Source organism: Ailuropoda melanoleuca, chromosome 2, assembly GCF_002007445.2.
Source record: "Ailuropoda melanoleuca isolate Jingjing chromosome 2, ASM200744v2, whole genome shotgun sequence".
Classification (NCBI taxonomy): domain Eukaryota; kingdom Metazoa; phylum Chordata; class Mammalia; order Carnivora; family Ursidae; genus Ailuropoda; species Ailuropoda melanoleuca.
Window position 1 is genome coordinate 128,690,696 of NC_048219.1, and position 23,479 is coordinate 128,714,174.

Genomic DNA, 23,479 nt, shown 5'->3' on the forward strand with positions numbered 1-23,479 from the left:
AATGCCTGGCACAGAGTAAAACCACAGGAAATGGTCATTTTACTGTAGTTTATATTGATTTATGCTGTTCAGTCCCATGTAGATAATAGTAAACAACAGAATGACATGTAACTCCACTGGTCATTCTAAATGCCTGATACAAGAAAAAGCAGGACAAAATTCTGGTACCTGCACAGAAAATCAGGGAAATCCACAAATATGGGAAATATCTTCTTCATAGAAGTAAGTCTTAGCAGGAGCCAAGAATGGAGGCAGGAACCACGAAAAACAAGATTTTCTGCCAATCAGAGAACTTCTAGGCATCAACTCCTAGATCCGTTGTGCTAAAGACCCACTCCTCTTCCTAGTCATGTTTTCACCTGAAGTCTGTGACTCACACTGTTTCATTTTCTGTAGCTGTATATCTAATTTTATACCTATAGCCTGTAATGCAATAGGCTTTCCTTTCCATAAGCCTTGCCTTACAGTTAACTTTTATACATTTATTCTGTGAAGTACAATGAAGCATATGAGAAAATGCAGCCCTCCCCCATGTGTTGAATTCTGTGGAATGAGGGATTTGAAAACATGTTATCAAATTGTCAGGGGAGGTTAGGCGATGACCCTCCCCTCTGACAGTGTCGGGGCTGCATGCTGCCCTGCGTCTGGCTCAAGCCCCGGCAGGCCCCTGCAGTACCCTGGTCCAGTACGGCTGTCCTCATTAGCAAGCGTGCTGAAGCCCCACGCATGGCAGCCTTTATCACCCACCCTTCTACGCCTCAATCCACTCTTTCTTCCATCTTCTCTCCCTTCCCCTGTCTTTGGGTCAGGATAAACCTCCAGGGACTTGTTTTTCATCCTTACCTCCCAGGTCCCTCCCTTGGTCTTGAGTCCTCTGATACCTTTTCCCTGAAACAATGCTTTTCAAATGTCTTTCAGACATGAAACCCTTGTTTGAAACAGAAACATACAGTGTAGCCCAGTACTGAGAACAGATAAGTATGGAGCCACTCTGGGTGAACTGGGGTGGGGATCTGGCAGCCTGCTGCCCGTCCTCCTCCCGCCACACCTCACATGGCTGCTCCTGAGAGAGTCCAGCAAAACCTCCAGGAAACAGGTAGTACCACCTCCCTAGATTAAAACCTCCCTGGATTAAAACCATTTGATTTAGAAACTGACGGCCAATTCTATCAGAATCCATGGAGAAATAGCTCTACCTGAGGAACTGAAGGTCATTTCATAAGCACCCCCAGTGTGTGCTGCATTCTCAGCTCAAATGCATCTGTTGTTTGCCGCGTGATAATTATATAAGCAGACGTCTGTCATGGTGGACAGAACAAGCTTTCAGAGACAAATCAAGGTCCATCCTTTTCCTGATTCCAGACTGTCTAACCCTCACTCCCATTTGGGGCCTAACTCGATGAACCACTGCTGAGACTGAGGTCCTTTGATGATGGTGAGCTAACCCACCCTGAAGGGTAGGAGCAGAGAAAGGGCGAAAGTCCTTGGGAAACAAGGGTAAGCCCATCCAGCCAGGTCTAGAAGTCAAAGGCAAGTGAAGGAGGAGAGGAACAGGCACAGGGTGGAGCAGGCCAGAGCCCAAGCATCAGCCTCCATCACTGGCCACTCCCTGTGCAGCGTGGATAGGTCAGGGTGATGTGCGGGGAAGGGGCCGTCCTCTCTGGGCTCGGTCAGAGTATCAGTTTACTATCTGCAGCTCAGGCCCTGTGCTTGCACTGCTTCCTCCGAAAGGAAAAGCTCCTGTCAGCTCTCTCACGCCTCGCTCCTTTGTAAAGGTCCCTGCAGTTTCTCCAGGCCCCGAGAAGGCTGGGCGGACAGTTTGCTGCTACCGGGCACTGGAGCAGCCGTCCTCCCCACACTCTCCATCAGTCACGTTCACAAGCCTCGCATGCTCCCACGGAAATGGACAGATCTTGCCAACTCCTTCCCCTCCCCAGGGCCTCAAGCGTTTTGTGTGTTGATAATTCTACAAGCACTGTACAGGCTTTTGAGCGTCTTGTCAAGGCGGCATCAGGAGTGCAGGGCTCTGCGGGACCTCAGTACCAGCTGCGCCGCCTCTCCTCGCCCTCCTTTCCTCTGACTCGGGGAAATGCATGGATGTGAAAATGACATGGAGTAGGTTCAATCTTGAATTTGCTCTAACTTCTAAAAGAATAATTCTTAGAAAATATGTGTGCTCTAACAATCATTTAACCCACTTCATAGTTGACACAGAAAAGAAGACGCTGTAATATGCTTACAATTTAAATACCGCCCTAATCTACCTTTAAGGTCTATCGTCCCAGCAATCCTGATATGAATTACAATATGAGGGACTTAATGTATTGTTAGTCTCACCTATATCCAAAGAGGCATGGCAGTAACTTGCACCTGGTAATACAACTCTTAATGTGGAAATAAAAATGTTTAGACCTCGTCTAAAGGAGGGAGACGAAGCAGATGTAACCACCGTCTTAGGTATGTTGCTGCAAGCATATTTAAGCTTGAGCTTCCCCGTAGAAAAAGGAAGCATGATACAGAGAAATGTGTCAACCTTTTGAGAAAGAGAAATTGTTTCCAGGTACTAAATTCTAAAATCGGTTTGTCACACAGAACCCTGAACGTAAGGGATGATGCGTTGAATGACAGCTTTACAACAGTCACAGATGCGTTATATTCCTGACCCTTAATTGGATTGTGCCCCTTCCCCTCCAAGAGTAGCTCTAATTTGCTTTGCAGAAGCCTTAGTCATCCTGTCTGATAGATGCGTAGGCTCTAAAACTTCAGAGGAGGACTGTTAGAGCTGTGTAAGACGCTGCCAGACGCTCACATATGTTCGCTCAACATTTATTAGGGATCCATCCCCTGCCTGGTTGCAAATTCAGGCCATAGATTAGATTTGGAACAGACCGAGTTCACATCACTTAGGGCTGATATATTTTATTCCTAAACCTGCAGGATCTCTAGTTGATGGTTTGATTTTTTAAAATCTCATTTTTTAGGAGTTCTTTGGAATTTATCTTCATGTGATGCTGTAAAGATGACAATCATTCGAGATGCTCTCTCGACCTTAACAAACACTGTGATCGTTCCACATTCTGGATGGAATAACTCTTCTTTTGATGATGATCATAAAATTAAATTTCAGACATCACTCGTTCTACGTAATACAACAGGTTGCCTGAGGTAAATTCTTTTTTCTTTCCAATTAATTCTTTGATTAAATAAGGATAAGCTGATTTTAGAAGGATTTACTTCACTTTATAAACATTTACCTACATTTCCAAGTTTGTTTCAAAATTTAGGCCACTGGACTCTTATCCTGTGAGGAAAATACCATGAGCACGGACTAGTGGCCTGAAAGACATTATCTGATAAATGACTCTTCTGTGGATTAGTAAAAAGGGCCCTTTCAGTCTGAAATTACTGCCAAAATTCCAGTGTTTTCTACTTTAACAACATTTTTCTGGTTATCACATCCTGACTGCTAATGTGTTTGCAGCCTGGTTTTTGTTTAAATTCAAAATGTGATGGTAAAAACCTTGCTTTGAAAAGGTGCAAAAAAGGTGTGTGGTTTAAATAGTTGTTGGGTTTGAGTTTTATAAATAAATGAAAATGAGCCCAAATACTATTGTAAGTCATTTTCTGTAGCATATGAAATCCACACAGGCTCCTTTAAGTGTGGACAGGAGTGCTTACTTTTGACATTAATACTCATCAGCTCAGTTTCCACCCAGTGTCCCAAGTGTACAGTGCTTTGGGAACTTGAAACGGAAGCCTTGGGGCAGAGTGGCACAGTGACATTGAGAGATAGCCTGGCTTCCTGCCCCATTCGGAGCCTCAGTTTCCTCACCCTGAGAATAGGGGTAACAAAACCATCTCACACTCGTGAAGAATGAGCTAACATAAAGTGCTCAGTGAGTGGCTGACACACAGTGGGTGCTATCTAACGTTTAAGCCACACATCCCAGCATCTGTTTTAACAGCTCGAAAGATGGGGAGGGAGCCTGGGCTGCTGCTCAGAGGCGGCACTGTTAGGACGAGTGACTGTCAGCCCCCTTGCTGTGGGCGGATGATAAGAGTCAGGATCCTGGGAAACAGGCCAGCTCCCTAACTCAGACGTGTGCATCAGAGGGCAGATAATATCACCTCCTGATGGTCTGTGGAAGGAGCATCTCATCCTTTCTGTGCTCCTGGATCCAGGGAGGCTGTGATTGCTCCTCGGCCAGCCTGCCAGGCTTCCCAGACACAGGACACACCAGTCCGGCTCCCCCAGTGGTTCAGGGCTATAAACATGTTTGGTGCATGCCCTCTGCGGGAGATCAGTGATGAACAAGACAGGTCCCTGCTCTGAGGGAACCATATTCTTTTGAGGAAAACAAATAAGAAAATAACAGTATGTGCCATGATGATATAAGAGTTATGAGGAGAAGATTTTGATGGTCACGTGGCCCCTCACAGGAAGTGAAAGTGAAGTCCAACCACCAGGAGCTGCTTATTTGAGGGTGGGGTGGGTTCAGGAGGACGCCCTGTTTTAGCAAAGGGAACAAGTAGCGTAATGGCTCTGGGCAAAAATGGGCTTATGGCTGGAGCTTAATGGGCGAGGCACAGAGTGGTACCAGATTATGTAGGATTTTTGAAGTCAGAGGAAGGAGTTTATAGTTCATTCCAAGCGCCTTGGGAAACTGTCAGAGGGCTTTAATCTCGGGAGTAGTAGGACTGGATCCTGCTTTAGTGTGAAGACTGAACAAGGGCAACAGTAGAGATAGGAGCCCGAGGCTGTTACAGCAATCCAGCGAGACCGCAACGGTGGCCTAGCCCAGGTGCTGGCGTGAGGTAGGAGATAGGGGGTATTTTTGTGGAGGGAGAGCTAATATGTAAGTCTTTGCCTGGGTGGATGACTTGGGAGCACAGGAAGAAGAAAGGGTGGAGGGATGAGCGGTTGAGAGTTTTGACCATGTCCATTTTGAGATGTCTCATTAGCTATCCATGTAGTAATACCAGGAAAGCAGTTGGATAAAGGAGCCTGGGGTTTTATCGAGGGGTCAGCCTAAAGGTAGATGTTTGGGAGTCATGCGTGGGCCCATAGGTTGTATTAAAGCCAAGCAACAGAAGTAGACCACCCATAAGAATATAAAGATAAAGACAAGAAGGGACCAGAGTAGTCCTGGGCACTCCAGAGGGACCCACCAGCAAAAGAGACTGAGAAGAAAAGGCAGCAAGATAGGAGGAAAACCAAAGAAGTGAAGAGTCCTGGGGGATTGTAAAGGAATGGAAGATGGCAACTGTTGGGTGCTGCTGAGAAGCGACGCAAGATAAGAGCAGAGGGACCATGGGTGACACTCTCTGGCCCTGAAGAAAAATAAAGAAAAATCATTCCAAATCCCCCTTATTTGGCCTAAGTTTTTGCAAAATCTCAGAGTTAGCCTAGAACCCTTGTTAATAAGACATAAAATAATCCTTAAAATTTAGTATCAATTCATGAAAGCAAACTGATATCGAAAATTTTAATATGGAGGCACCTGGCTGGCTCAGTCGGTACAGCATGCTACTCTGGATCTCAGGATTGGGAGTTCAAGGCCTACATTGGGTGTAGAGATTATTTAAAAATAAAATCTTTAAAAAGAAAAAAGTTTTAATATGGATGAGACCAAAACCAATTTTCAGGGGTTTTATATTTGGAAAAATTATAAATAAATGTCCATATTTAATTTGAATGGTTATACAAGAAATGACATTTCTTCTGTAAATTCAGGAAGCATTTGTGACCACCTATTATAGGCAGAACATTATAATAGGTGCAGGGGACTGCCAGCCCTGGTGGCCCAACAGGGGAAGCAGAGCATGTCTAGAAATAACAACCATGGCTAACAGACATTGCAGGCACTTTTCGAATTGCTCTATATGGAGCCTCTCTTCCTCACACGACCCTATGAAGTGATCATATTATTCTCCCCTTTTTACGTACGAGGAAACTGAGGAGGATAGACCCCAAAACAATTTTTAGGAGCTTAGAAAGCAGTGTGTCATAGGAGGGATACAGAGTCCAGATGGGCCTGCTCCCTTCTCTTTGGGTGGATAACGAGGGGCTAGTTACTGTGAGTTCTCACGATGTTAAGATGTCTCCTCACACGGGATCTACGTGGCTGCTGTCTGTCGCCCGATCTCTCAGATGGTAGGTAAGGCTCCGTGGCTAACGAGTGAGCTGTTCATCTCAGCAGCTCCCATGTGTCTCTGCCCATTCAGGAACCTCAGCTCCGCAGGGGAGGAAGCCAGGAAGCAAATGCGCTCCTGCGAGGGGCTGGTGGACTCGCTGCTGTACGTGATCCACACGTGTGTGAACACCTCCGATTACGACAGCAAGGTCAGTGCCGGCTGGCCGTGCGAGGGGCGTGGTGGCAGGGGACAATAGCTGCCCGACACTGCTCTTTGAATGCCGTTGATTCTTTCTGGAATTCCTGAGCGTTTCCTACTCATTACGCTACACTCCAGATGAAGGGGAGTCTCTCTAAAAATTACAAATTAACAGGCACATGACAGTTAAAGAAAAAAGCCATAATACCATGAAAACTGAATGACTCCGTGTGGCCAAGGACTAAGCACAGGGTGGCAGGGCCCAACTTTCTTGTGGTTCTCTTGGGCTGATTGTCACTGTGATTGCCCCTGCTGCTGTTGCCTCCAGTTGTGTCCCCTGTGGCTAGAATCCGATCCATCTGTATTGGAGTAGCTAGTGAATAAACATTCCTGGTCGAGGCTCTATAACCCACCAACCTCTCTAGCCCCAGTGCAGGCCATAGCCCCCACCCCACACCCACTTGGATACCCTTCTCAACATCCCCCGTCTTGCCCTCTCACCCCTCCCTCTGTTGCGCTGCTGGTTAGTCTGTTCCCAGTAGGAGCCCCTTCTGTTCCTCTCCTGTTTTCCCCATCTTTGCCCTAGCACAGGGCGTTGTACGTATCATTTTTTAGCTGTGACAACCATCTAGGATCTGCCCCAGGAGCAGGGGCTGAGGAAGGTGGCAAGACAAAGGAGGGACTGAAAGTGTCAGGAGTTCCAAGGTAGGCCAGGTATTGGCTTTTCAGGACGGGCTAGATAAGGAGAGGCCAGAAGTAAGTCTTGTGTCATGAACATGGGTCTGAGAGAGAAAAGAAGGATGAGTGGCAGCCTCAGGGAGAAGGTAGGGGAAGAGTTCAAGGTTTTTATTTGAATCTTGTTGAACCAACAAGATCTGTAGATGAAATTGAGAGGAGTAAGCGAGTTGGAAGGAGAGCTTCCTGGGAAGAGCCGAGCTTGGTTTTAGGTGCTCTCAGTGAAGTGACAGCCTCCCGGTCAGAGGTGTGATACACACTGTAAGAAGCAAAAGACCGCGTATAGAAGGCAAAATGTCACAAAGAGACCGTGGAACTTTTTCCACAGAGAGAGGGGAGAGTTTGGAGATGGACGGGAAGGCCAAAGATGGGACTTGAGGGGAGGGCCTTCCCCAAAGATGGGGTGACTCTCACCTCTTGTCATGGCGAAGAAGGAGTGAGGCTCTGGCAACTTGGGTGCGGCTGTGCCGCTGCGGCAACGGCAAAGCAGAAACGCTGGGCGTTTTCTCTTCCAGAGCCTTGCACATTTTAATCAGCACGAAGTCAGATCCGCAGATGCAGTAAGGGTGGCTCTGCACTGTCTCATTCGGGTATCCCACAAAAATTCTAGAATCATAGGGGTGCCTGGGTGGCACAGCGGTTAAGCGTCTGCCTTTGGCTCGGGGCGTGATCCCGGCGTTGTGGGATCGAGCCCCACATCAGGCTCTTCCGCTACGAGCCTGCTTCTTCCTCTCCCACTCCCCCTGCTTGTGTTCCCTCTCTCGCTGGCTGTCTCTATCTCTGTCGAATAAATAAATAAAATCTTTAAAAAAAAAAAAAATTCTAGAATCATAATTCTTTCCCTAGATTGTTTCAGGTTCCCAAAAGTAAAAAAGCGGTCCTCTCATATTCTGCATTGACTTAGATCACTGCTGCTCAGTACAGAAGCATTTTGCAGTAATGTGCTACGATGGTTTTAATTATACGCCGTGTTGGTTTTCAGACTGTGGAGAACTGCGTGTGCACCCTGAGGAACCTGTCCTATCGGCTGGAACTGGAGGTCCCACAGGCCCGGCTGCTGGGGCTGAGTGAGCTGGATGACTTACTAGGAAAAGAGTCTCCCAGCAAGGACTCGGAGCCAAGCTGCTGGGGGAAGAAAAAGAAAAAGAAAAAGAGAACACCACAAGAGGATCAAGTTAGCATTTTATTTGACATGAAACTCTAAGGTTTCATTTTTCTGGGAGTAAGAAATCACATATTTGGCAAGAAAAGAAAATTTCTCATTATATAGTTTTTCTGCCTAACTGTAGCTGAATCCAGCGAGAGGAATGTTTTCAAGTATTGGAGATGGTGTTCATTTGCTTCCATTTCACGTGTGCTCTTTGTCTTTCAGTGGGATGGAGTTGGTCCTATCCCAGGACTGTCAAAGTCCCCCAAAGGGGTTGAGATGCTGTGGCATCCATCAGTGGTAAAACCATATCTGACTCTTCTAGCAGAAAGTTCCAACCCAGCCACCTTGGAAGGCTCTGCTGGATCGCTCCAGAACCTCTCTGCTGGAAACTGGAAGGTATGATATCCTCCCCGGGGTCCACACTTCTTTCCGTCTGTGCAGCCAGACCAACAGTGAAGGTGAAAGGGACACAGCTGTTAGGACAAAAAGGGGGGGCAATAGCAGTTGGCTCTGGGCTCAAAGATGAATGTGACACAGCCCTCCCTGTACAGACTGAAGGCCAGCAAGAAAAATGTTCAGATCAATTCAGTACAGTGTAGAATATGTGGTAAACACGGGGTATGTGTGTTGTGCAGTCTTAGAAGAGGACCTCTAACCCAGCCTGGCAGGTGAGAGAAAGGCAAAGAGGGGAGCCAAGAAGTAGGGAAGGTTTCCTGGAGAGATGATGCTGCCCAAATGGAATCTTTCAAAATGAGCAGAAGTAAGCCAGCAAAGTCTAAGGTTGGGGGTGTAGAGGGAATGATCCAGAGAACGGGACAAGAGAAGAAAGGCCTTGAGGTGAGAAAAGGACAGTGTGGCGGGTGGAGACTGCAGGATGGTTGCTGGGGCATCAAGGGCAGTGCAGGCATGGCCCGGGTTGGACCCAGGCATTGTGGATAGGCCTGACGGCCAAGCATCCGTAGCTAGGACATGACATGCAGACCACAAGGGCCAGTAAAAGGGTTTAAGCAGACAGGTGACACACATGTGGATACTGTTGGGTCCCTTCTGCGGTGCAGAAGGTGAATTCAAAGAAGAGGAAAGTGGAGGCTGGGATTCTGTGCTGAACATGCCAGGGGCCTAAATTAGAGCTGAGCTAGGACAGCGCTTGCAGCGGAGGGGGCTGCTGTTCCTCTCTTGGACGCTTATACAGAACATACGAATGGCAAAAGTTACGACATCTCTTTAAGGTGTATGACTTCTTTATGAAAATTGAAAGTGGTTTCCTACCGTTACCACTGTAAGAGGTTCTCAAAACTTTTTAATCATCATCTACTAACTTCCCAGACAATCCTTTTCTGAATATTTTCAAACTCTAAATATTTCCTGACAAGTGTATTTTTTTTTTTTGTTTCAAGTTTTTATTTAAATTCTAGTTAGTTAACACATAGCGTAATATTGGTTTCGGGAGTAGAATTTAGTGATTCATCACTCACATATAACACCCAGGGCTCATCCCAACAAGTGCCCTCCTTAATGCCCAACACCCATTTAGCCCATCCCCCTACTTTCTCTCCAGCAACCCTCAGTTTGAGCTCTATAGTTGAGTCTCGAATGGTTTGCTTCCCTCTCTTTTTTCATCCTTCCCTTATGTTCATCTGTTTTTGTTTCTTAAATTCCACATATGCCTAAAATCATATGGTATTTGTCTTTCTCTGACTGATTTATTTCACTTAGCATAATACACTCTAACTCCACCCACGTTATTGCAAATGGTAAGATTTCATTCCTTCTTATGGCTGAGTAATATTCCATTGTGATATATACACATACACCAGAGCTTTTTATCCATTCATCAGTCGATGGACATTTGGACTCTTTCCATAGTTAGGCTATAAACATCGAGGTGCATGTGCCCCTTTGAGTCACTGTTTTTGTGTTCTTTGGGTAAATACCTAGTAGTGTAATTGCTGGGTCATAGGGTAGTTCTATTTTTAACTTTTTGAGGCACCTCCATACTTTTTTCCAGAGCAGCTGGAAATTTTTGCATTCCCACAAATATGTGTTGTTTCCTGTGTTGTTAATTTTAGCCATTCTGACAGGTATGAGGTGGTATCTCATCATGATTTTGATTTGCATTTCCCTGATGATGAGTAAGGTTAAGCATCTTTTCATGTGTCTGCTGGCCATTTGTATGTCTTCTTTGGAAAAATGTTCATGTCCTCTGCCCATTCTTAATTGGATTATTTGTTTTTGGGTGTTGAGTTCAATAAGTTCTTTATAGATTTTGGATACTGACCCTTTATCGGATACATCACTTGCAAATATCTTCTCCCATTCCATAGGTTGCCTTTGAGTTTCCTGACAAGGGTATTTTGGTAGAGTTATTATAATGCTTGCTTTTGGCTACTTCCTCCACCACCTCCTCCCAAAATGAGAATCTTTTGGCCACTGTATTATCCATGAAAGTGAAAAGCATTGGTCAGGCTAGGTATGGTTTGTTTCATGCAGTCAACTACTATAATGAATGTGTACAGATATTTATGCCCTAGTGCTAAGCCAGCATGGTTATCTGTTATTGTTGTTCTTAATTAACATGCTAATAGCTCAGCATCTAAATGCTGGCTCTGGAGCCAGACCCCTTGGTTTTGAATCCTCGCCCTTCCACTTACTAGCTAGGGGCTTTGGATCTTTCCATCCTCAATTTCTTCATCTGTAAAATGGAGGTAATACCAACCTCATGAGATGGTTGTGAGAGTGAGATAATAAATGTGAAGGACCTAGGGCAGTGGACGGCACATAAGTATTCATAAATATTTATGTTGGTGACCCAGTGTTCACATTCAGTTTCTTTTGACCCAAGAGATACATTTGATGCCAGTAAAAAGAGACGATAATTGAAATAGATGTGATTTGAGTTGCGTTTATTTCACTTCTCGAGTCATTTAGTGAATGAAAATTAGATGGCAGGTTCATTTAAAATATAAATATTACATTAAAATCACTTCAAAAGTATCTAAAATAATCAAAATATTAGGTCCTCATTAAGAAAACAAGATAATCATAGCCACACACAGATGTTATCAAGTCAGAAGCTGTTTTGGGAGTGGTGATGACTCTAGTGCCCCCGAACGGAAACATGCTGGGCTGGGCTGGGCCGGACCAGGTGGTGTCCAGGTGAGACAGGTGTTGGCTCTGTCCTTACAGATTTCAGAGGGAAGTTGAGGAAGCTGCCTAGGGTGCTTTAGTCTATAGCAAGTCATGTATTCCATTTCCTCCACCCCCACAGATTTCATTTGATTTAAAATCAAGTATTTGTTTCATATGAAGAATGTTAATAGGATCTTTGAAATGCATCTTTTCCTCTTACTTGTATTATTAAAGTAATCTATTCTGTTGGTATTCAAGAAACTGGGTGGTCAATCATATATTTTAATGTTCAAAATAACACAGAGGGTTGGCGGATCTTCGTCCACATGTCCTGACCACAGCAGGAAAGGATTAGATGTTTACGAGCAACATTTTTCAATTCTCTTAAATTTTGAAAAACAGTTTGCATTGGTAAAAAATGTCAATAAAAACTCAAAACAAGATTAAAGACCCAATTTTCAAATGCTACTTTTTTTTTTTTGGTTTTTTCCCTGATGACTTAGCTAGCGTTCATTTCCAATTCAAATGGTACACACGCTGACTCGCTGAACAGACTTGACTTGCCTCATAGCCACAAAAGAATTTCTTGACTCTGAATTAAAAAAAGAACCAGCAAACTAATCTTGCATAAGAAAGCATTTTGCACACAAATATACTTTTTCACCAGTCTGTATGAATTATGATGCTCGGTATTTCTGAAGAATTCCTTTTCTTCTGAGTCAAGGGCTTTTTTTCAGTCAATCTCTTTAAAGGTTACTGAACTCTAAATATTGTTGCAGAGCATATAGGAAAAGAATGTGCTGATGGAGACAGGTTCTCCTATAATGTGCGCTGATCACTTACCGTCTCTGCCATCCTATTTATAGCCTCTGGACCTGGCATGGGGCCAATTGCAGAGAAGACCCAAGATGCTTCTGTAATCATGTTTATGTATCTGAGGCAGAAAGCAATCACTGCCTTCTCTTTTCTGCACAAAAATATATGGCAGATGGTGGTTAGAGATTTTTAGGCTTTAGGATTTCTTTTTAAATCAGTCATCCTACCCTGTCTTTATCCCTAACTGTAGTTTTTTCTTCACTAGACACCACAGATTTAATCTCCGACTGAAAAGAAAACATTTAATCTATTAGTTTATCTTCTGGAAACATCTTTTTTAGGTGACAGTAACATCTGAGAGTTGAACTGTGTTTTATACTACTCTTGGCTTGTTTTACTCACTAGTTTGCAGCGTACATCCGGGCAGCTGTCCGCAAAGAAAAAGGGCTCCCCATCCTTGTAGAACTTCTGAGAATGGATAATGATAGAGTTGTTTCTTCGGTGGCAACTGCCTTGAGGAATATGGCACTAGATGTTCGCAACAAGGAGCTCATAGGTATGTTCTGGTGACAAGGTAAGTTATAAAGAAAAAGCAGCTACATATATAAAACTAGGGGTGCCTGGGTGGTTTAGTCATCTAAGCATCTGACTCGATCTCAGCTCAGGTCTTGATCTCAGAGTCGTGAGTTCAAGCCCTGCACTGGGCTCCACATTGGGTGTGGAGCCTACTTTAAAAAAAAAAAAAAAAAAAACCTCTTCTTTTGAGTTATAAAAATATGACATTTAAAGTGATCGGCAACCGAGTTCTACTATCTCCGGTTTCTTGGCATATTTGTATACCCTTTGTGCTGTCTATCCTTTGTGACCGTTCCTTTTCAGCCTGAGGCAGGCTCTCAATTAAACATTGATCAGGGATGGAAAATTTTCAAAAAAGGTAGCAATTTCACTTCACGTTACAACACTGTTTGATAGATTTGGCATCTCTGTTTCCCAAGAGAGGTTCATTTCCTGAGCAACAAAAGAAGCTAATTCTCACTTTCTGATTTTTGAGGCTGAGATCTGCTAATTTACCAACACTACCATGTTCTAAATAAAAAAAGAAATGACATAAATGGTTTGTAGCTTTTCCCTCTCGGATTTGTCTAAGTGTTCATGCTAAGGCAAAACCACTGTCCAAAGGCCATTTCCACCCCAGGGCAGGGTCAGGACTAGGCTAAAGCAACTGAGGCACACAGGGGTATAAAATGGTAGGAGGCACCCACACTCAGGGCTGTCCAAATGTAGGGTTGGCACTTGCATGAACCTGACACTGAGCACCTCTTCAAGTCTGACACCCTCGACAGCTTAGCTGGCTTGCCTCCAAGGCCACTGCCACACTCAGAGTATAGTACAGGGTAGAGGAAAGATCAGAGTCTCTCCAGTTGACCTCAGGTTAAACCCTGGATCTGCTTCTCACTAGCTGTGTAACCTGGGGTGTCCTGTGGTGAGCCCACCCAGCTTGAATTCTTTCATCTAAATTTGAAAACTCTTTCTCAGCCCTATCTGTGAAAGGGAGCCGACCACCCTGCTGTCTTTACCATGGGTTTGCTGTGCAAATCAAACAGGATGAAGCAGCTCCTTATAAAACGCCGAGCCCCACAGCTGATGACAGGCCGGGAGAGACAGGATCTTAGCTGGATTAGGGAATAGGGATTGAATATGCCTGTCCTGAGGGAGGGGAGACAAAGATGGAGAGAGGAAGAGAGACAGAGAACAAGGGCAATAATATTTACCTTACAGAGGATTCACTGTGGCAACTTACACAAAAGCTCCTGCACAGTGCCTGGCAGAATTGCTATTTTAAATCATCACCTTCATTAACCTGCTCTTAACACATCATTCCTTTGAGCCAAATTGTCCCCCATGGAGAGAAAAGAAGCTTCTTCCACACCTTGTGCATACAGTCCAGCTGGTGCCTGATGCCAGGATGCATTATAACTCTTAGTTCCCACACTCCCTTGAGAGAAATCCTTTAGGTCCCTAAGGAGATTTTTTTTTTTTTTAAGTTATGTTTGTTACATCCATAGTGTTTGAATTTCTTGTAAGAAGCACATATAGTTTGGGAATTCCTGATGCTAAAAAATAAACAGTTGACAACATATGGCGTGTGGCCTGTCATTCCACAGCTGGGAGGGGACACAGAGGTGCAGAGGTGTGGGGCCGGTACCACTGAGTGCCAAGACCTCTGGGAAGGAGGAACGTGCATGAGAGTCCTGGCCTTCTCTCATTGCGTCCCTGTGTTTTCTGTGAAGGTCCTGACCCACTTGTGAACTTTCATAAGCATTTTCTCTCTCCAACTGTGAGCATATTTTTACCCAACTGGAGCACTGGTTTCATGAATCACTTTCCTCTTTATAAAGATCCCTTCTTTCCTGAGGTCTGACCCCCTCCCAGATTCAATATTCAACTCTAATTCACTCAGCACTTCAGTCCTAAGAACCAGCCCTTTCTTGGACCCCTTTACTCTCTGCTCATATCCATCACCAGCACTAGCAATGACCTTTCTCTTCAGAGCGGTTTTTCACAAAGAAACAAAGTTTTGTCACTCTGCAAAAGTAACCACGTATAAACTGAGTTGGACCGACCCAGCTATCTAGAGCTGCCGGCTCCAAGGGGACTAGCAGGCTCACTTGCAGGCAGAGTGAGCTGCCTTATCCCAATCTCAGGGGGCAATTTAAAGTTGTGCCTTAACAAAATGACGAATTGTGTGTCATGGACATTTTGGTTTTTCGTGAGTATTCAGAATCACCAGTGCTAACTTCCGTCTGTTCTAAAAACCGCATTTATCTTCTGGCTTATAATGTCAACATTGTTTTTCTGCTATTCACAACAGTGTTCACTGTGAGTAAGCCAGAGTCTTCCCTTTGAAACGCTGTAAATTATGCAGCATGTAGTCAGGGCCTGTCTTCTACTGCTTACCATTGTATATAAATAGGGCTTTAATAAAAACCCTGTTTTGTATCCACTCAATTATTAGCATAGAAAAAAAAACTAAGAAAATATTTACTTGAGCTTTAGTTCATTTCTTCTGTGTGTTGTGTAATTATTCTAGTTTGTCAGTTGGTAATTGACATTGAACAAGTTGGAGACATTTTGGTTTTGGAGAGAAGTAAGAGAAACTGAGTATCTGTAAAGAAATGCTTCAATAGCTAGGGGGCTCCTCAGCCTTGTCCTGTCAAGAACTCTATTATCATTGCATCACTCCTACCGGATAATGTAGCCATCATTTTAGTTCCAAATGTCACTTGTGTGTCATTAAAAGAAACTAACATGTTGTTATCACTATTGATGTCGGGTCAGCTGGTATTTACCTTCAACTGGATAAAAATGTGTAATAGTACCCAGTTCACACTTTAAGACCCAGAGAGATTTAATGAAAAGTATTGTGTGGCAGCTTTACTTGGTCCAGTTTTAAAACTTACTCAAAGATAAGTCTTTAAAAGTTTTAAGAGGAAATGAAGGTATTTTTGATGCATAGGAATTAAATTGAGAATAAAACTATTCTTTATTTCTCACTGTTAATGAAAATAGTTCAACTAAAGCAACTTGATTGGTATACCCAGTTTTATACACTGATTTACATTTTCAGTGGCTTGCTATAATGTTTTATAGACCAATCATTTCTTTGAGTGGCATTGTAGTAAACATTAACTTCCCCCCTATGGTTGTAATATTTGTCACTTTCTATTTTGCCATGCTATTGTCTTCTGAGGTTCTGTTTTTAAGGGAGAACATAATGTCAGGATCTGTCAACAGCAACAATAACAAAAACCTAGTACCTTCTGAAAGTGGAATGAAATCTTTTGCATTTGGCAGGTAAATATGCCATGCGAGACCTGGTCAACCGGCTTCCCGGCGGCACCGGCCCCAGTGTGCTGTCTGATGAGACCATGGCGGCCATCTGCTGTGCTCTGCATGAGGTCACCAGCAAAAACATGGAGAACGCCAAAGCTCTGGCCGACTCAGGGGGGATAGAGAAGCTGGTGAACATAACCAAGGGCAGAGGAGACAGGCAAGTGCAAGGAGATGGAGCACGAGGCTTTTATTACTAGGAATGTCCTGTGATAAGGGCCTTTGAGAAGGGTATTTCCTATTGGAAAGGATTTATTCCAGCATTTCCTACACACCAGTAAGATACACAGTCTCCGCCGATGAAAACCTGTTTTGTTGAGAAGGGGCATTTGCAGTCATGTGGCCCCTTTTCTGATATTTACTTGGTTCTAACATCCCTCCATTTGTCTCTGAAGCCATGTTTGCTTGTGCTGACCCTGGGAAGAATCAGAAATCTATGATGAGGAACATCTGAGGGCACCTTCCCTTTCACCTTTGACTTTACTCTAGGCTCCAGGGCCTGTTCTGCAAGAATACCTTACTGAATCCTCAGTTCTGGGACTGATTCCTCTGCCAGGTGCCCACAAAGCTTTAAAATCACTGCTCTGCAGCAGGGCCTGCTGTGTGGCCTCAGGATGCACTCTGGGCTGGGATCAGACATTTCCCTTTGCTTCCGGGTGCACCTAATTGATGAAGCAGCAGAAGTAGGGATTAGGGAATTGGTGGCAAAATAGAAGGGTTTTGTTTTGGGTTTTTTTGTTACAGAGCTATAGCAGTTGACTGTAAATCTGCCTTAGTATCAGATCAAAGAATCCTTCAAGGAAGTGGGAAGTAGGGCTGTTCGAAGCCTTCTCAATACACAGGACAGCAACCACCTGATCCATAAAATGGCCCCTGTCTCCCCACTCTCCACCCCCTTCCCCCGCTCTGTTCTCCTTCACAGCACTGATTAATCCCTGATATGTTATTTAGTGTTGTCTCTGGCCTCTAACTCCCTGAGTAGCAGGGACTTTGTCTTTACTTTGCTGCTCTACCCTCTACATGGAGAACAAAACCTGACCTATAAGAGATGCTCGGTCAGTATTTATTACTTGGCTGAGTGATGGTGCTGGAATTCACATTATTTCTTGTCTGATCTTTTACTTTATACTTTTGTAGGAATTTCTCAAATAGAAGAATATTGTAGCAAAGCATATTCTTATCCCCCAGAAGTCACACCTATCAACGTTAACCATATTTCCTCTCAGTCCTTTTTTCTTCATCTTTTTAATCTCATTAGTAATAAATGCACATGCACCTTTTTTATTTCAGAGGAAATGAAATGTTACAGATAAAGCTAAGGTAACCGTAATCACTTCTTATGCTCTTAAAATTTCATTAAAGGGCCTTCATTTGCGAAAGGCATAAGAAGATGCTAGAGAGATTCTGAACCAGTGCCAGAACCTTTGTATATTGGGGAAAGAAAAAAATTCTCATCCAGTATAATCTTGTTTTCAAAACAAGAGACTCAGAAAGTCCCGGATCAACTCAGGTTGGCCTCTGAACACATGCCGACCTTCCCTTAGGAGTCACTAAGTTTACTGCCCGTATGTGCTAGAGCGGCAAGCACATTATACAATAACCCCTCCCCCCGGGAGCTTACATTCCTAGGCGAGGTAGGTGAGGTACCAGTGAGTAAGAAACACCACCTGTCAGATGCAGATGGAGCAAATAATAAAATCAGGAAAGGTGATAAGGAGGAAGCGGAAGGGCCTCATGTGTGGTGGACAGTGGGAAGCCAGTGGTAACAGAGCAAGTCAGGAGGAGCTGGGGGGAGGAAACATAACCAGAAATAGAGGACCCTGTGAGTCAGCATGAGGACTTTGATTTACTCTGAGGAAAACCAAAAGCCATTGGAGATTGTTCATCAGTGGGGGACATGGTCTGACCTCCCTTAAAGGGGTCATCGTGACTTGACAAACCTTCCCTTCCACCAAGGAGATACTAATGGTGGCAACAATTGTAGCGGTGAAGAAGTGGTCGATTCTGACGTGGTTGAAAGAGTCCATGGAATTCTGAGGGATCAGATGAGCAGCAGGAGAGGAGGAAAACGTCAAGGATGACCCCAAGGTCTTTGGCCAAAAAGACCATGGGATGAAATTGCACTCACCAACATGGGGGAGCCTACGGGAGCAGGTTTTTTAGGGAAGACCAGGTGTTTGGTTTGGACGTGTGACATGTGAGACATCTATAAGACATCCTCGTGCAGTGTATGGTCAGCAGAATATAGTTGAGTTCAGGATAGAGGTCCGAGCCAGAAATGTAAATTTGGGAGTCATCAGTGTATAAATGGCATATTTAGAAAAGTGAAATAGGTTGAGATGAATAAGGAAGAAAATGTAGATGGAGAAGAAAAGAGGCTTCCTGGCTCATAGCTAGAGGCCAAGGAAATGAGCCGAGAAAGAGCAGCCAGAGCATTCTGGAGAGGACGTGTTGGAAACCAAGGGAGGAAGTGTTTCAGGGGTGAGCACACGTCAAATGCCCCTGCTCAGCCAGGTCGGATCAGGACTGAGGCTGTCCAGTTGAACACTACTGATGTCACACATTGCAGAGAAGATGAGACATCGGAAGATGAGAATTAGAGTTAGGAGAAAACATAACTCTTCCAAGGAGTTGCACTACAGAGGGGAGCACAGAAACTTCCTTGCTTTTCTTAAGAGTTAGCTTTCTACTAATAGAATTCGTCTCTGCAGACACCTAGCTAGCTGTTCGTATCAGGATGTGTAGTTGGCACGCTCCTGTTTGGTCAAGTGTCCTTTCCTGCCTCCTGGCTGCCTAGCACTGACAGACAGGGAGATAAACACCAGCAGCACGGTCAGGAACCGGCTGAGAACAGCATGCTGTGAGGTGTGAAGACCCTGCAAGGCCATGCTGGGTGTCAGAAATTTCATCTCTGTCCTTTTTTTTTTTTTTTTTTTTTTTTTTTTGAAATACCTCCTTGCTCTGTGATCCATTTTGAAAATACAAAATTTAGAATAGCTTTGACTGGGTTGGTCTGAACTGCTTCTACCTTTGACTCATGAGGAACACTGAGAGAGGAAGTCTTAGGTGGGAGGTGGTAATGGAGATGGATGCAGAAATGCCCGACTTCTAGGAACAGGCTACCGCCCTGAACTTGCCTATACTCTGTCCTTGCTGAAGCCCTTGGAATCACTGCAACCCATATACTGTTATTTGGGGCAGAGAAAGTGCTTCCAGTCTGCTCGCCTTGCTACTTCTCCCTTTCCTGAGAGTTTAATTGGGAAGATAAGAAGAGGAAATCAGATTTCAGATCCTGAGATACACATTTGAAGTCAAATTTCCAGTGCTGAAATGAATTCTGAAGAGGTATTCCGTTATCCTTATGGCTGACTCCCCAAGCACTGATCCACCCTTAATGTGGTGATCTGGAGGTGATCTGGAGGCCTGCACTGAGGCAGGAAGCTACACTTCCCTCGTCACTTACCGCTGAGGCCCCCGATTTAGAGGAGCAGCTCCCAAGGTAAAAAGCAGTGACTCATGGTCAGCAGTGCTTGAACAGAGCGCCAGTATTCAACAAACGTCTTCAAAGAGGAGAACTTACAACCACCCATATTTTCCACATTGAACATTAGGGCACAGATGTACATTGGTCTATATAGAGGGATAAATGATAAGAAGGCAATGGACATGTTTATATGAAGACCTAATAATGGGGGGGGAACAAATTGGGAGGGTCCTCTGACAGGATGCACAGTCATGGTTGCATTAATCCCAAAACCCCAGCAAGGTCAGCCCCTTGGGAGATATTGGGGGGGGCCATAAGCTGGGAGACCCCCAGCTTAGAGAGTCACTGCTCATCCTGATCATAGCCTCTCATCACAGACTTGACTGCCCAAGAGCCTCACTTTGGTTCTTGCCACTCTGGCTGGCCATGAACTTGCCCATTTCCCAGGTACACCTGATTCCTTGGTTGTGTTTTCCAACAGCAGCCCCTGCGTCCTCTGGTCCTTGGAGAGATGGCCTTTTGGCCACTGGTTTGCAGCCCGAATCTCTGCAAGTGGAGCCTGAGGCTGTGCCGCCCACATTCATTAACATCTTCGCTGTCTCCCTAGATCATCTCTGAAAGTGGTGAAGGCAGCAGCCCAGGTCTTGAATACATTATGGCAATATCGGGACCTCCGGAGCATTTATAAAAAGGTAACTTAGAAGAATAGCTCTGGCATAATTAGCATTCATCAGAGCACACATTCATAATCATTTATTGTAATGAAATGTCATTATTCATTTTGAGAGATTTCTTTTTCTCTTTTAACTCCACAGGATGGGTGGAATCAGAACCATTTCATTACACCTGTGTCGACGTTAGAGCGAGACCGATTCAAATCACATCCTTCCTTGTCTACCACCAACCAACAGATGTCACCCATCATTCAGTCAGGTCAGTGGGCAAACTCCACTCCTTCGCAAGAACATTTGTGTGACAGACATTATTTTCCAGCCAGAGAAGACTGAACATAGACGATTAAGCCTGTCACCTCCAAACACTTACGAGTTGTATTTGCTCTTCAAGCCAAGAGCCTTCTTTGGGAACTACATGCCATTGTAAACCAAGACCCACTTTCCTCCTTCCATTTTAAAAGTTTATGCAAGTTTACACATAAACGTATCCTGGGGCCCTCCAGGGGCCCTCCATCGCATCTCTCCCAAGATTGTGCTTCACTAGGTTTGAGAAGGGGCTCTGTTTGACAGGCTGGCCAGGTGATGTGGATGCAGGAGTGGAAGAGCACACTTTGAGAACCACTAGGTATGCTTGAAAACAGCTGCCCTGCCTGTCCACTGGCCATAAGTTTGGAATCTCCTCCAAAGTGATTTTTTAGTTTTCTTGGTGAGAACTCTTAGAAACAGGGTCCTTTAGACATGATCTTAATACCTGCATTCTGGGGGAGCTACGATCTCCAGCACCTTCCTCCTTCCCAGTTAAATCTCCATCCCCTGGCTGTATTCCAGGACCTCCCCTACCCCCACCCCCGCACCAGGACTGATGGGAACAGGCTCTACAGGTGGGTTTGCAGGAATTCCCTATGATTTGTAAATTGGGAATCTTGGCACCCACACTACCTACTTATAGTGTCTAATTTGGTAGAATGTTCTGAGACTCAGACTTGGGGGGGGGGGTGTTTGTTTTTTAAGATTTTATTAATTTATTTGAGAGAGTGAAAGAGAGAAAGCAGGAGACAGGGGAGGGTCAGAGGGAAAAGCAGACTCCCCGTTGAGCCAGGAGCCTGATCTGGGACTCCATCCCCAGGACTCCAAGATCATGACCTGACCCAAAGGTGGACGCTTAACCACCCAGGCACCCCAGACTGTTTTTTATATGTAGGGGCAGAATATCACTACCAAGCCAAGTTAATCCTATAAATTTAATTCTTAGCTAAATGAAATAGGAAAAGTAATATCTTTTTTTATTTGGGTTTAAATCTCCCATTCTGACATATAAATATTATCTGTTGTATTCAACTGTGCTACTGCTGGCAGTCTTATTTCTCATGCAGACAAATGTGGCCAAAAAGACAAATATAGGACTGGTGGTTCTTGCCACATAATTGGATGTCTCCACTTATACTAGGATTTTTTTTTAATTATCTGTGCCTACTGAGTACAGTGTATATTTTTATCTTAGTTTTTCAATTATGAGTTGTTTTCTTCAAAGAGACTTATGCTTGGTTTTTGACATCCTTGCTGAGCTCCCAGGTGTAGCCTGAGGCTATCTTCTTTTATACAAATGCTCAGAATCCTTTAGGGACTCAGAAATAGGGGTGTCAGGGGAAACGAGAGATTTGGCTGCTTAACAAAAGGCATATGTAGTACAGGCAGAAGAATAATTTCAGACAGATGAGGGCGTAGTTACTAAGCAATGAACTTATTTTGAGGACCTCACGTACACACACTGGACAACGTTGATGAGCCCACCCAGGTTCCTAGGTACCTTTCTGGATTGTGGGTCAGAGGTAAGATATAATTCATACCGCTGCCCCAGTTATTCTAAGGGCTAATCCTCCATCTCTCAGCACTAATGAATCAGTTTACTGGCACGTCTCGTGCCTCGCTCATGTACTTGTGGGAGGTAGGTGGGCATGTTCTTTGTCCTCCTACCTTCTAGAAAGTAAGCAAGGTGAGTAGCACACAGACACTGCCCACGCACACTCACCTTTGTTGAACACACAGCAACCCTGTGTCAGTGCAGTGACCTTCTAGGGAAACGATTTCAGTGTCAGTCCGTCTCTGAAAGCAGCAAGGCATGCAGGAGCACTGGTGTCAAGGCTCGGGGGCTGCTGCTTTCAGGTGGCTCAAGTGAATAAGTGACCACTTGTATTTATAATTAGCTTTAGTGCAAGCAACATGACTTTTTAATGAGAAAAAAAAAGATGTTGTGGTGCTTTTCTTCTGTACAGAAATGCTCGAAAGGAGATCTGTGGATAGATACAGTATTACTAAATGTTTGGCTCAAGCTGGGATAAGAAATTGCCTGGGGTTTTGTGAGGCCCCACTTGTTAGCACTGTGAATTTCTTGAGAAGCCAGGCTTACTGAGTTTACAAAATTTCCCTAACAGCTGATCACCATAAAAAGAATTATAAATTTATGGGCTGGGCACTCTTATTCAAACACATTTAGAGATACAGATATTTTTGAAATAATTAAAAATCAAAATATGCCATAAAACACCTCTTTACTAAAGAGCTGTACATCAAGGATAATAGATGGGTGTTTTACAAGCAACAGAACTGAGATCATAAAATAGCAAATGTAACTCTTACGTGGCTAATAAGTTATTCTCACTCAGTTGTAAAGGCCTATTGGAGTCCTGGAGGCCCACTATTGAGAAAGCCGTGTGGTTTCTGCCCTGCGCCTCTAACCAGGGAGCCTACACTTCAGCTCTCATGAAAGCTCTGGTAGGGCCACGCTGGCTCAGGTTCTCGCAGCCCGGGGCCTGAGGCTCGACTTCCCAGTCCTCAGCATGGGCTGCTCTTCAACTCACAGTATCTCTAAGAGCTGATTTTCAGCACCAGCTGCGTGGCATTTCTAATCGCTGACCTTTATTTTTCCAGAGAGGATTTTGCAGAGACACTGACAGTCTGCTTTCTCTTTCTTCTCCTTTCTCTCCCCCTCGTCCTCTGCCCTCCCTTCAGTTGGCAGCACCTCCTCCTCACCAGCACTCTTAGGAATCAGAGACCCTCGCTCTGAATACGATAGGACCCAGCCACCTATGCAGTATTACAATAGCCAAGGGGACGCCACACATAAAGGCCTGTACCCTGGTAAGACGCCAGCTGGGTGTGTGATAGAGTATCTCGAAAAGCCACTCGTTTCCAGGCACCCCGCCAGCGGCCTGGGAAGTAGCCCATGCCTGTATTGAGACGGTCCCCCAGCAGACCACGTTCCAGCCT

General features: G+C 44.6%; 1 protein-coding gene across 8 annotated transcripts in view; it reads left to right on the forward strand.

Annotated features, from left to right (window-relative positions):
* PKP4 (plakophilin 4) overlaps positions 1-23,479 on the forward strand; it is a 163,113-nt gene that overhangs the window by 135,227 nt on the left and 4,407 nt on the right. For 5 of the 8 annotated variants that reach the window (XM_034654605.1, XM_034654600.1, XM_034654601.1 and 2 more), the window contains 9 exons: positions 2,982-3,165; positions 6,226-6,343; positions 8,051-8,242; positions 8,441-8,614; positions 12,569-12,719; positions 16,019-16,214; positions 20,146-20,230; positions 20,354-20,471; positions 23,222-23,350. In XM_034654605.1, coding sequence (XP_034510496.1) covers positions 2,982-3,165; positions 6,226-6,343; positions 8,051-8,242; positions 8,441-8,614; positions 12,569-12,719; positions 16,019-16,214; positions 20,146-20,230; positions 20,354-20,471; positions 23,222-23,350 — 1,347 coding nt within the window. The remainder of the gene's footprint in view (positions 1-2,981; positions 3,166-6,225; positions 6,344-8,050; positions 8,243-8,440; positions 8,615-12,568; positions 12,720-16,018; positions 16,215-20,145; positions 20,231-20,353; positions 20,472-23,221; positions 23,351-23,479) is intronic. The other 3 variants (XM_034654607.1, XM_034654604.1, XM_034654606.1) reach the window with 1 other exon arrangement.